General features: G+C 47.5%; 1 protein-coding gene across 4 annotated transcripts in view; it reads right to left on the minus strand.

Annotated features, from left to right (window-relative positions):
* The window catches only part of NECTIN2 (nectin cell adhesion molecule 2), a 200587-nt gene that overhangs the window by 163025 nt on the left and 23200 nt on the right, over positions 1–14362 (minus strand). For all 4 annotated transcript variants that reach the window (XM_030212833.1, XM_030212835.1, XM_030212836.1 and 1 more), the window contains exons 2-5: positions 2850–3206; positions 1482–1775; positions 855–972; positions 484–632 (exon numbers count right to left, since the gene is read on the minus strand). In XM_030212833.1, coding sequence (XP_030068693.1) covers positions 484–632; positions 855–972; positions 1482–1775; positions 2850–3206 — 918 coding nt within the window. The remainder of the gene's footprint in view (positions 1–483; positions 633–854; positions 973–1481; positions 1776–2849; positions 3207–14362) is intronic.

Below are 14362 nucleotides of genomic sequence, written 5' to 3' on the forward strand. Positions count from 1 at the left end.
CCTCCCCTCTGTAGGTCCAATCTCTCTCCCCTCTCTTCCCTTCATCCCCTGAAGTCCAGCATCTCTCTTTTACTCTACCTCATTTTCTGGAATCTCTCTCTCCCTGGTACGCCCCTTGTGGTGAGGCATCTCTCCTTTCTCCTCCTCAAAGGTCCAACATTTCTCCCCTTTTTCTTCTTCCTCACCACCCCTTCCAACTGTTATCCTTCAAACCTGGCTTTGCTGACTGCAGCAGCAATTAACACAGCCTGCCTGGAGCTGACCCTACACCCAAACATAGGACTAGCAGAGTTATAAGGACAACCTTTATCACAAGCTCCAGAGAATGATCCTATATAACAGCAGCCAGTGGTGGGGGGAGGGGAGAGTGACATGAAGGAGCTGGGACGTGGAATGGGTACAGAACTCTCCCTATGTATACAGATGGCTTATGCCCAGAAAGGAGAGTACTGGGAAGTGAAACAAATAAAAAGGGCATCTAACCTCTGACCAGGACCTTCAACTGACTGGAGCTGGTCCCCACCGCATTTGTTACTTGGCAGATAAAAGATGTATTCACCAGACTGTCCACCATCTTCACAACTAAGAGGTTGTTGATGACTTCCACTGTACTGGGCAGGGGCCCATCGGTGCTGCATTGAATAAGATGCAAGAATAAGACTCAGAGAAAGTATTGTAAATTATTGCCTGCTAAGGCAATATCGTGGCCAGTTTCTGCCAAAGACATAAAAAAAAGCAAAATAAAAAAAACAAAATATGTCTGTGCACATGACGCAGCACACACTGAGTCACATCCATCATAAAACTACAGCTACTAATATTGTCTGATGCAGAGCCTTGACAGCTGCACTCACCTTGACCAGTGGAAGTTTGTTGGAGGTGGGTTCCCCTTAGCTATGCACTTGAGATCTGCCTGAGACCGGCTGATGTACCAATTATCGTCATATCCCTCAATAGTTACCTCTGGAGGATCTATATATAGAATGGCACATAAAAGTAAAGATGCATCAGTATTTAAAACAGGGCTTGACATACTTTCTTTGAAATTAAGAGCCAGTAGGTGAGACCTCTCAATACTCCCTCCTCCCTACCGTTATTTTCCACCAAAGCTGTTTTTGCGTCTTTGTTTTGGTCACCTTATTGTATACTGTAAACCGGGTTTTACCAAATGATGGTATATCAAATGCTGAACAAAAATGCTCACCGATCTCAATGCAAGATTTGAAATCATGGACATCAAACTCTTTCTACACAGCACAGTTCAAATTCAGAGAAGAGCAGCAGTGCAATGCAGTTCTCAGGAAAGCCTGTTCTGTGGGGGAGTTGGCCAGGACTTGAGGACATGAAAATCCTGGGCACCAGGATCCAATTTCTAGGTGTCATGGCGATCTGGATTTGTCAAGCCCTAATTTAAGTCTTTTTAGAAGGTATCATGCTCAGCCTCCATATATGTTATATCACTGAACAAGGGATGTACTTACACTGCACAGACAATGTTACTGGAATCCTGAAGGGCTCCTTGCTTGTCTTGTGATTGATAACACAAGTGACACTTTGGCCATCTGCTTGGCTGCTTGGAACAATATTGTACTGGCTGACAACAGTGACTGTGCCATCAGTGTTGTTGATCTGTGAAGTGGAAACATTCCCAGTGAGGCTTGACTGCCATGTGATTTGAGATGGAGGTCTTCCATCAGCTGAGATGCAAGTGGCTACTGTAGTCTCTGTATAATTGGTTGTAACAGGAACGGCCTGGGCACTGTTTTTAGGTACAGCTACAAAAGCAATAGAAATAGCATTATTAGAATTTGTTAGTGTGAAAATGTTCTTAGTATTTTTGTCTAACAGCTGGAACAATCTGGCCCCTTTTTTATGAAATAATCTTCCACTTGCACTGATATCAGAGCCATTGTTTACTAATTTTAAATTGCTGAAGTCTCATCTTTTTCAACAGCTTTGACTGATTTAGTTGACAGTCTGGCCAATGTGGCTGACAGGCAGACTCTCCTTCTAAGGTTGTGAATGGTTTGGTTAGTGTGGATGTGAATCTCTGTCCTTCATTATATGGCTATTATGTATTGTTCACCACCTTGATTTGCTATGCAACTAGGGCAGTTTTAGCAAATCTCCTAATAAACAAACAAATTTAAGCAAGCCTCAACTATATTAAAGAGCCTCTTGATGCAATACAAAGCCTCTCTGACCTCTTCAAAAGCTGGTCTTATTTATTTGGATTTAGCTCATGCCTTTTAATTTGTAGCTAAAAGGCATGTCGTATTCAGGTAGGTTAGGTATTTCCCTGTGCCCAGGTTTGTACCCATTGCAATGGATGGTGAAGAGACTTGCTCAGTATCAAAGCACCTGCAGGATTTGAACACTGACTTCCCTGCTCTCAACCTGCTGCTCTAACCACTCTTTCACTCTAGCGAGTCAAACTTTAGGCCATACACAGATGGCACTTAGATAAATTTACCAATGTCGTCCATCTCAAAATGACCACCATCTGTTTCAGGATCTCCACAATACTGGCTTGAAATTTCACAAAGTTTCTGTCAATAAAGGAAACCAATCTCTGACACTAGACAAGCAGCTTTTTTTTTTTTTTTTTTGGGGGGGGGGGGGGGCGGAAGTGTCCACAAAAACATTGCTACTGCTAATAAATACATAGGAGTCTGATGCAGAAAGGAAGTGACCACTCAGTGACTTAGCCACGATTGAAACTCATTAGCCCAGGGGCTCTTAACCACTAGCCCTCCCACTACATTGACAGAATTCACGCTCTCTTCACATTTGTTTCTGAACGCCAACTTAAATCATCCAATCCCATCGGCTAGCTGTAATGTTCTTACCTAGTAGGACCAGCTTGGTTTCTGCTTCTTCGTTGCCATTTGGATATGTTGCAAACTCACAGGTGTAGGTTCCCTCATCGCCCATTTTCAGGGGCCTGATAACGAGTGAAGCATCCTTCAATGTTGGGGCCTGAAAGCTGAACCGCCCCGTGGTGCCCTCCTGTGGATAGCTTGGACCATGGGTAGGGTGATAAACCGCTATGCTGACCTTCTTCCCATTTACACTCTTCACCCAGGTGACTTGGCTGACCTTGATAGAAGAGTCTGCGCCCGGGTTAAAGATACACTGCAGGATCACTTCTTGGCCCAAGTAGCCAGTCACCTCATCTCTGACTTTAACTCTCTGCCCATGAACAGCTGCAGCAAGAACAGCAAACTTGTCAAGCTTAAAAGAAAGTAGGGAAAAAAAAAAAAAACAGTATCCCTAAAGATATATGTATAGTAAAGATAAGCCCTTGTAAAAACTATCACCATGCAATGTTCAATCACCTGTTCCTTCCCCTAACTCCAGCAGCAGAGCAAGCCAATATTCTTAATCCCCAAGCCAGCAGTTTCTATGGATATCCCCCTCTTTCTTCTACTTGTTTCACCTCAACAGTACCCTCCTTTCTGGGCATAAAGCATATAGAAAACTACGATCCTACTCTCAAGAAAACTTAACAGTGGGAGCTGGCAACACAGTGAGTGGCATCACTGCTAACCTAGTTTCCAAACTCCAAGTTTATTTATTATTTGCTAAACTGCACCCCAAAGTTACAGAATGAAAGTGGCCACTTCCTATATAATAATTCTCACCACCAACGTTCTAATGTGCCTGCCTGTGTCTGTGGCGCCTTCGGAGTTGCTGAGCTAGGCTCCGTAGCCAAGCAGACGTCACTCACAGCCGATTCCCAGGCAGGGGGAGGAGTAGGGAAACAAGCGGAGCACGTGGCAGGGAGCGGCACATCAAACGACGACCCTCCTCTCCCTTGCCCCCCCTCCAGCCACTCATGTCCTGCGACCCTCCTCTCCCCCTGCCCCCCCTCCAGCCACCCATGTCCAACGACCCTGCTCTCTCACCTGCCCCTCCTTCATCCACCCAGGTTGTGTAACCAATTCTTAGGGGCAGGCAGGAAAGATCCCTGGTCCTGCCTGCCCGCTGCTGGCGCTGAGACACTCCCCCGCTGACGGATCGCTGTCTCGCGAGTCCGCCATTTGAAGTCTCAGCGGCCATTTTCAACAGCAAACCGGCAGCGGGGGAGCGTCTCAGCGCCAGCACTGGGCAGGCAGGACCGGGGACCTTTCCTGCCTACCCCTAAAAATTGGTTACACAACCTGGGTGGATGAAGGAGGGGCAGGTGAGACAGCAGGGTCGTTGGACATGGGTGGCTGGAGGGAGGGGGTAAGGGGTGTCCTGAGACCATAAAGGGAGGGGGGAAGGGGCACACACTCACTCACTCTGTCTCTCACATACACTCTCTCTGACACACTCTCTATCACACTCTCCATCTCTCACACACACACTCTCTCAAACATACACTCCAAGGAAAAAAGGAAACCTTGCTAGCACCCGTTTCATTTCTGACAGAAACAGGCCTTTTTTTTACTAGTTCTCAATAATAAAAGCCAGCAACATTCTGTTTTCTCTCACCCTATCTCATTCTCCAGTGCCAGAGATAGAATACACCCCACTGACACTGGCTCATGTCACAGGCCCCAGACACACTCATCATGCAGAACTGCAATAGAGACCAGACAAGAATATATCATACTAGTAAAAAAGGCCCGTTTCTGACAGAAATGAAACGAGCGCTAGCAAGGTTTTCCTCGGAGTGTGTATGTTTGAGAGAGAGTGTGTGTGAGAGATGGAGTGTGTGTGTGTCAGAGAGAGAATGAGAGAGAGACAGAGTGTGTTTGTGTGAGAGAGAGTGTGTGAGAGACAGAGTATCTGTGCGTGTGAGACTGTGTGTGTGTGACAGAGAGATAGAGTGTGATAGACAGAGAGTGTGTCAGAGAGTGTATGTGAGAGACAGTGAGTGTGTGCCCCCCCCTCGCAGGGCCCCCACCCCCACCTCTCTGGTCTCAGGACCCCCTCCAGCCACCCATGTCCAGCGACCCTCCCACCCCGCGCATCAAACCCCCTCGCCACCCGCAGCTGTCACTGGTAACGCTGTCCGGCCGCTGCTGCTTCTCCTGTTGAGCAGCAGCGGCCGCTACAAAAAGAAAAAAAGCAATAAATGTTTTTAAATATCAAGCGCAGCACCGCAGACAGCCATCAGGCATTGGCTGTCGGCTCTGCAGCCCTCCTCCTCTCGCCTCTCACGTCGCTGCGCTCCTCCGGGGTCTTACTCCAGGGGCAGAGATGTGGAGGCGAGAGGAGGAGCGGCTGCAGAGCTGACAGCCAATGCCTGATGGCTGTGTGCGGTGCTGCGCTTGATGTTTAAAAACATTTATTGCTTTTCTTCTTTTTGTAGCGGCCGCTGCTGCTCAACAGAAGCAGAAGCGGCCGGACAGTGTTACCAGTGGCAGCTACGGGTGGCGAGAGGGTTGATGTGCTTGTAGGGGGGGGGGGGTGTTTGATGTGCCAGGGGGGCCTTGGTGATGTGCCGAGGGGGTGAAACATTTATGGCTTTTTTTCTTTTTGTAGCGGCCGCTGCTGCTCAACAGGAGAAGCAGCAGCGGCCGGACAGCGTTACCAGTGGCAGCTACGGGTGGCGAGGTGGTTGATGTGCTGGGGGGGGGGGGGGCTTGGGTGACGCGCCGAGGGGGTGTTTGAGCTATCTGAAACTATCATGAACTATCTGAAAAACTTATTGGTGGCATATGAAATATTTCTGAAGCAGTGGTTACTTAAGCTCAGGTTTCTGACCAACAGGTTGCTACGATTGGGACAACTCTGTTCAATTACAAGAGATTCAGAAATATTGAACTCTCATTAAAGACAGTATTTTGTAATTTACATCTTTGATGTTTTATGTAAATATTTGTCAATATGGATTATGTATGTACATTTGTAACCCATTCTGGGTGTTATCAGTAGAGTGGGTTAAATACATGAACAAATAAAATAAATAAAGTCAGTAAAGCGAAGATACATACCTGTAGCAGGTATCCTCCAAGGACAGCAAGCTGACTGTTCTCACATGTGGTTCGATGTCCCAGAAACCGGCATTTTGCAAGCAAAATATTAACAAATCTTGCCAGAGTTATCTGGCGCGCATGTGCAGATCATCTTCTCACCCGTCACGAGCGTTCCCGCTCAGTTTAATCAAAAAGCAAATAAACAACTACTCCAAAGGGGAGGTGGGCGGGTTTGTGAGAACAATCAGCCTGCTGTCCTCGGAGAATACCTGCTACAGGTAAGTAACTTCGCTTTCTCAAAGGACAAGCAGGCTGCTTGTTCTCACATGTGGGGTATCCCTAGCAACCAGGCTCACTCAAAACACTACTACTACTACTATTTAGCATTTCTATAGCGCTACAAGGCGTACGCAGCACTGCACAAACATAGAAGACAGTCCCTGCTCAAAGAGCTTACAATCTAATAATGAACATTGGTCAATTGTGCCTCATAATGGTGAAGACATAACATAGATTGACCTGAAATCATAAACAACTAAGTGAGAATGCAGCCTGGAACAGAACAAAATTGAGTCTAGGAGGGTGGAGTTGGATTCTAAACCCCGAACAGATTCTGCAGCACCGACTGCCCAACCCGACTGTCGTGTCGGGTATCCTTCTGAAAGCAGTAGTGAGATGTGAATGTGTGGACTGATGACCACGTTGTATCCTTGCAAATCTCCTCAATGGAGGCTGACTTTGTGAGCCACTGACGCAGCCATGGCTCTAACATTATGAGCCATGACATGGCCGTCCAAAGACAGCCCAGCTTGGGCAAAAGTGAAGGATATCCAATCTGCTAGCCAATTGGAGATTATACGTTTTCCGATGGTGACTCCCCTCCTGTTGGGATCAAAAAGAAACAAACAACTGGGCGGACTGTCTAATGGGCTTTGTCCGCTCCACGTAAAAGGCCAATGCTCTCTTGCAGTCCAAGGTGTGCAAACTGCTTTCGCCAGGGCGGGTATGAGGACGGGGAAAGAATGTTGGCAAGACAATTGACTGGTTCAGATGGAACTCAGACACCACCTTCGGCAGGAACTTAGGGTGAGTGCGGAGGACTACTCTGTTGTGATGGAACTTGATATAAGGTGCATGCATTACCAAGGCCTGAAGCTCACCGACTCTACGAGCTGAAGTAACAGCCACCAAGAAGGTGGGTGGAGTTGGATTCTAGACCCCGAACAAATTCTGCAATACTGACTGCCCAAACCGACTGTCGCGTCAGGTATCCTGCTAAAGGCAGTAATGAGATGTGAATGTGTGGACTGAAGACCACGTCGCAGCCTTGCAAATCTCTTCAAATGGAGGCTGACCTGAAGTGGGCTAGCGACGGAGCCATGGCTCTAACATTATGAGCCATGGATATGACCCTCTAAAGTCAGCCCAGCTTAGGCATAAGCGAAAGGTATGCAATCTTCTAGCCAATTGGAAACGGTGCGTTTACCGACGGCGACTCCTCCCCGACTCTACGAACTGAAGTAACAGCCACCAAGAAAACGACCTTCCAGGTCAAGTACTTCAGATGGCAGGAATTCAGTGGCTCAAAAGGAGCTTTCATCAGCTGGGTGAACAAAGGCTGTTCAGAGATAGGCCTACCATCTACATGGCGATAAGCACTAATCGTACTAAGGTGAACTCTTACAGAGTTCGTCTTGAGACCAGACTCTGACAAGTGTAGAAGGTATTCAAGCAGGGTCTATGTAGGACAAGAAAGAGGATCTAGGGCCTTGCTGTCACACCAGACGGCAAACCTCCTCCATTTGAAAGAGTAACACCTCTTCGTGGAATATTTCCTGGAAGCAAGCAAGACTCAGGAGACACCCTCTGAAAGACCCAAGGAGGCGAATTCTAAGCTCTCAACATCCAGGCCGTGAGAGCCAGAGACTGGAGGTTGGGATTTAGAAGTGACCCCTCGTTCTGAGTGATGAGGGTTGGGAAAACAGTCCAATCTCCACGGTTCTTCGGACAACTCCAGAAGAAGAGGAAACCAGATCTGACGCGGCCAGAAGGGTGCAATCAGGATCATGGTTCCACAGTCTGACTTGAGTTTCAGCAAAGTCTTCCCTACTAGAGGTATGGGAGGATACACATACAGAAGGCCTGTCCCCCAATGTAGGAGAAAGGCATCTGACGCTAGTCTGTCATGGGCCTGAAGCCTGGAACAGAACTGAGGGACTTTGTGATTGATCTGAGTGGCAAAAAGATCCACCGAGGGGGTGCCCCACGCTCAGAAGATCTTGCGGACTACTCCCATGTTCAGTGACCACTTGTGAGGTTGCTTTATCCTGCTATCGGTTGCTTACGCCTGCCAGATAAGTGGCTTGGAGAAACATGCCGTGATGACGTGCCCAAAGCCAAAACAAAAACATATCAGTGTTGTAGAGCACAATTTTCTCTTTCAGATGATACTGTTCGCAAGCTGATTCAGGCAGAATCTTTTTAATAATTAGCTTTGAACTTTGGTACATTTTACCTTTTGCACTGACAGTGCCAACTTTGAAGAGATCCTGCAGGGCGGTTATAGATGCTGGTTAGTTGCAAATCTGGCAGTATTATGTCCAGTACAAGCATAATGCTTATTCAAAATTTCAAGTCCGTATCTTTGTTTGCATGGAAGTTGTTGCTGTCTGAATATTGATCCAAATATGTTCCAATGAGTCGCGACCAATTTTGATGCACAATTTGAGTCGACTTGTTTGACTGGATTTTGCATCCATAAATGTTAAACTGTATTTCATCGGAATTAGCATCAAAAACTGTACAGGATTTGAATTTTTTAGTCATTCTTATAAATGTGTTTGGATTTGATTAGACCCCAAAAATGGCATTTTGGTAAATGTCATGCGCTCATGGACTGACCTTTCAGAAAAGGGGGTCTAGATCTGCAACAATTGCAGTTAGAGACCTCAAATTTTGGGAAACTTCGTTTAACACCTGACTCGCGCAACAGATAAAATTTGAACAAAATTGGAGACATGATGGCAGGAAGGTTTAGACCACTTGGCATGGAATGACCCAAATATATTCCGCGTATTAGAAAAAGGGGAAAAAAGACCAAACGTCAGCAGGCGTGGCTGAACAGTAAGGTAAAGGAATTCATTAGAACAAAAAAACAATCCTTCAGAAAGTGGAGAAGAGAACTGACAAAGTAACAAGATGAACCACAAGGAATGCCAAGCCAAATGCAAAGCAGAGATAAGGAGGGCAAAAAAGGACTTTGAAAAAAAAGTTAGCGTTAGAAGCGAAAAAAAAATTGTAAAAAATTTTTTAGTTACATTAAAAGCACGAAGCCGGCTAAAGAATCGGTTGGGCCGCTGGACGAAAATGGTGTTAAAGGGGCGATCAGGGAAGACCTAGCTGTAGCGGAGAAATTAAATGAATTCTTTGGTTCGGTCTTCACCGAGGAGGATTTGGGAGGGACACCGGTGCCAGAAAGCATATTTGAAGCGAGCGAGTCGGAGAAACTAAAGGAATTCTCTGTAAACTTGGAGGATGTAATGGGTCAGTTCTGCAAACTGAAGAGTAGTAAATCACCAGGACCTGATGGTATTCATCCCAGAGTATTAATAGAACTGAAAAATGAACTTGTACAGCTACTGTTAGTAATATGCAATCTATCCCTAAAATCGAGTGTGGTACCGGAAGACTGGAGGGTAGCCAATGTTACGCCCATTTTTAAAAAAGGTCCCTTAGAAGATCCGGGAAATTATAGACCGGTGAGTCTGACGTCAGTACCGGGCAAATTGGTAGAGGCTATTATTAAGAATAAAATTACAGAGCACATACAAAAACATGAGCTGATGAGACATAGTCAGCATGGATTTAGTGAAGGGAAGTCTTGCCTCACCAATCTACTGCATTTTTTTTGAGGGGGTGAACAAACATGGACAATGGGGAGCCAGTGGATATTGTGTATCTGGATTTTCAAAAGGCGTTTGATAAAGTGCCTCATGAAAGACTCCTGAGGAAACTGGAGAGTCATGGGATCGGAGGTAGGGTATTACTATGGATTAAAAACTGGTTGAAAGATAGGAAGCAAAGAGTAGGGTTGAATGGTCAGTATTCTCTGTGGAGAAGGGTAGTTATTGGGGTCCCGCAGGGGTCTGGGCTGGGACCGCTGCTTTTTAACATATTTATAACAGATGGGAGTAACTAGTGAGGTAATTAAATTCGCAGATGACACAAAGTTATTAAGGGTTGTCAAGTCGCAGGAGGAGTGTGAAAGATTACAGGAGGACCTCGCGAGACTGGGAGCTTGGGCGTCCAAGTGGCAGACGAAGTTCAATGTTGACAAGTGCAAAGTGATGCATGTGGATAAGAGGAACCCGAATTACAGCTATGTCATGCAAGGTTCCGAGTTAGGAGTCACGGACCTAGAAACGGATCTGGGAGTCATCGTTGATAAGACGTTAAAAACGTCTACTCAGTGTGCTGCGGCGGCTAAGAAAGCACACAATGTTGAATATTATTAGGAAAGGGATGGGAAACAAACACAAGGATGTTGTAATGCCGTTGTATCTCTCCATGGTGCAACCGCACCTCGAGTATTGTGTCCAATTCTGGTCGCCGCATCTCAAGAAAGATATAAAGGAATTATAGAAGGTGCAGAGAAGGGCAACGAAAATGATAAAGGGAATGGAACGACTTCCCTATGAGGAAAGGCTGAGAAGGTTAGGGCTCTTCAGCTTGGAGAAAAGGTGGCTGAGGGGTGATATTATGGAAGTCTACAAGATAATGAGCGGATTAAAGCAGACAGATGTGAAGCGTTTGTTTACACTTTCAAACAATAACAAAACCAGGGGACACAAGATGAAGCTAGAATATGGTAGGTTTAAAACAAATAGGAGAAAGTTTTTCTTTACTCAGTGTGTAGTTAGACTCTGGAACTCGTTGCCGGAGAATGTAGTGACAGCAGCTGGCCTTACGGAATTTAAAGGGGGTTTGGACAGATTCCTGAGGGAAAAGTCAACACTATTAAGTTGGGTTTTTTTTGTGGGGGGGGGGGGGGGGGGTTGCCGGGTTCTTGAAGCTTGGTTTGGCCGCTGTTGGAGACAGGATGCTGGGCTTGATGGACCCTTGGTCTTTTCCCAGTATGGCGGTGCTTATGTACTTATGTACACATTTACATTGTTTTTAATAGACTCCTGATGCAGGTGTTCCGCTGAAACACAGCCTGAGTTAGGTCTCTTATTAAAGGTTGGCTGCAAACCCACTGTGGGAGGCCCATTGTGCTTTTTTTATTTGGCATCATCTGTTGCTTCGGAAGTTGGTATGAGAAATAAAAATCAGAATCTGAAGATTTCTAGCTCTCAATCTATTCTCCAATGTTTTAGTTATATTAACTAGATAATTCTTAACAGAATATGCAAGACACAGCTTGCACTGACATTACTGTGGGAAAATTAGGTTCTTACCGTGATAATTTTCTTTCCTTTAGTCATAGCAGATGCAGCCATTACAGATGGGTTGTGTCCATCAACCAGCAGAGGGAGATAGAGAGCACACTTTTTTCAGTGCCTCATACCAGCTTGCTCCGCTGCCTCTCTTCAGTATTTGAAGCTTCCAAAGCAGTATGGCAAACCGCAATGGGAATAACACGAGCTTTCCTCACAGCGAACGATGGCCCTACAAGAAAGGGCATTAACTCAGAATGGAGGGAATGAAACATCCTCCCGGAGGGCATAAACTCATCCTCCACTGAGACATAACTGGAGGGAATAAACTCATCCTCCAAAACATGAAACTGGAGGGAATTAAGTCATCCTCCTTTAATTGAACAAGAATCCTGAAGACTGTTTTCCGATTTTTTCCCAAGGACGGAATCTCCAGGAAACATGAGCAGAACCTGAAATAGATTTACAGCAGATAGCATTCAGACAGGGAGGGATCATGGCTGCATCTGCTATGACTAGAGGAAATAAAATTATCACGGTAAAAACCTGATTTTCCCTTCCTTGTCATCAAGCAGATGCAGCCATTACAGATGGGATGTATCAAAGCAATCCCTAGATAGGGTGGGAACAAGCCACACCACGCGCCAGCACTTGCGCTCCAAAATGTGCGTCCCTCCTGGCAGCCACATCCAGCCTGTAATGTCGAGCAAAAGAGAGCTTAGAAGCCCATGTTGCTGCACTACAAATCTCTTGAAGAGAGAGTGCTCCAGTTTCAGCCCAAGAAGAGGAAATTCCTCTAGTGGAATGCGCCTTAAAGGCATCAGGCGGAGGCCGGCCGGCAAGCAAACAAGCTGAAAAGATTGATTCTTTAAGCCAGCGGGCAATAGTGGCTTTAGACGCTGGAGACCCTCTGCGAGGACCTGATAGCAAAACAAACAGATGATCAGAGGTCCTGAAAGAGTTAGTAACTCGCAGATACTGCAGCAGAGTCCTGCGCACGTCCAACAGGTGCAATTGTCCAAAAGATTCTGGAAACTCCTCCTCGACAAAGGAGGGCAAAAAAGTAGGTTGGTTTAGGTGAAATGCTGAAACCACCTTAGGCAAGAAGGAAGGCACGGTCCGAACCGTGACCCCGGACTCTGAAAACTGCAGAAAAGGGTCTCTACAGGACAGCGCCTGGAGCCCTGACACCCGTCTCGCCGAAGTAATGGCCACTAAAAAGACGGCCTTCAGTGTCAAATCTTTCTCTGAAGCACGCCGAAGCGGTTCAAAGGGAGCACCCTGAAGGGCCTTCAGCACTAGCCCCAGTTTCCAAGCTGGACAAGGTGCACACAAGGGAGGACGGAGCCGAAGCACCCCTCTAAGAAACCGTGCCACATCCGGATGAGCAGCTAAAGACACGCCTTCAACCTTGCCACACAGGGAGGCCAACGCTGCCACTTGCACCCGCAGGGAATTATAGGCCAAGCCTTTTTGTACACCATCCTGCAAAAAGTCCAGAATCGGCAAGACAGGAGCCCACAGGGGTGTGATCTCTTTGGAAGCACACCAGACTTCAAACTGGCGCCAAATCCTGGCATAAGCCACGGAAGTGGAACGCTTGCGGGCTTGCAGGAGAGTGGTAATTACTTTATCGGAATAGCCTCTGCCTCTCAATCGCCAGGCCATAAGACCAAATCGGCCGGCGTCCTCCATGGTCACCGGACCCTGTGACAACAGGTTGGGAACCAGAGGTAACTGAAGGGGATCCTCTACGAGCATCTGTCAGAGGTCCGCATACCAAGGCCTCCTGGACCAATCCGGGGCAACAAGAACCACTTCTCCTGGATGCAGCCGAATCCGCAGGAGCACTCGCCCTATCAAGGGCCACGGAGGGAACACATAGTAGGACCAGAGGCCAGGGTTGAGCCAAGGCATCCAACCCCGCCGCGCGAGGATCTCTCCGTCTGCTGAAGAAGCACGGGACTTTGGCATTGGTGCTTGTCGCCATTAGCTCCATCACAGGCATGCCCCACTTGGCACATATCTGCAGGAACACTTCGTCTGCAAGTTCCCACTCCGCTGGATCGATCTGATGCCTGCTTAGATAATCGGCTTGCACGTTGCTCTGACCTGCAACGTGAGCTGCCGACAGAAACTGTAGATGCAGCTCGGCCCAGTGACAAATCTGTTCGGCCTGCGCGGCTAGAGCTCTGCACTGAGTGCCGCTTTGTCTATTTATGTAGGCCACTGCTGTCGTGTTGTCCGACATCACTCTGACAGCCAATCCTTCCAGGGTCACTTGAAAGGCCAGAAGCGCCTGAAACACCGCTTTCAACTCTAGGCGGTTGATGGACCACTCCGACTCCTTGGGTGTCCATAGACCCTGGCATGCTTCCCCTTGCAATGTGCGCCCCAGCCTTTCAGACTGGCATCTGTCACCACTAGGCACCAATCGGGGAGCGCCAGCGGCATTCCTCGCTGCAGCATGCTGTCTGAGAGCCACCACTCAATGCTGAGTCGGGCCGCAGGGAGCCAAGAGAGTCTGCATTGATAACCCTGAGATACTGGAGACCATCTTTGGAGTAGAGCATACTGTAGAGGTCTCAGGTGCGCTCTCGCCCAGGGCACCAGTTCCATGGTGGCCGTCATCGATCCAAGCAGCAGGACAATGTCCCAAGCTCGCGGGCGGGGCATCCTCAGGAGCAGACGGACCTGATTCTGAAGCTTGCACCACCTTTGCTCGGGTAGGTACACATACCCCGAGGCTGTGTCGAACCTGGCCCCCAAATATTCTAGAGACTGCGAGGGGGTCAGGTGACTTTTGGCCAAATTGATGACCCAGCCCAGAGATTGAAGTACTGAGACCACTCTGGTTGTAGCTTGATAGCTCTCTGTTACAGAGTCTGCTCTGATGAGCCAGTCGTCTAGGTACGGGTGAACCCTGATACCTTCTCGCCTTAGAAAGGCAGCTACTACCACCATAACCTTCAAAAAGGTGCGGGGAGCTGTGGCGAGGCCAAAAGGCAAGGCCCGGAA

This window comes from Microcaecilia unicolor, chromosome 8 (genome assembly GCF_901765095.1).
Source record: "Microcaecilia unicolor chromosome 8, aMicUni1.1, whole genome shotgun sequence".
Lineage (NCBI taxonomy): Eukaryota > Metazoa > Chordata > Amphibia > Gymnophiona > Siphonopidae > Microcaecilia > Microcaecilia unicolor.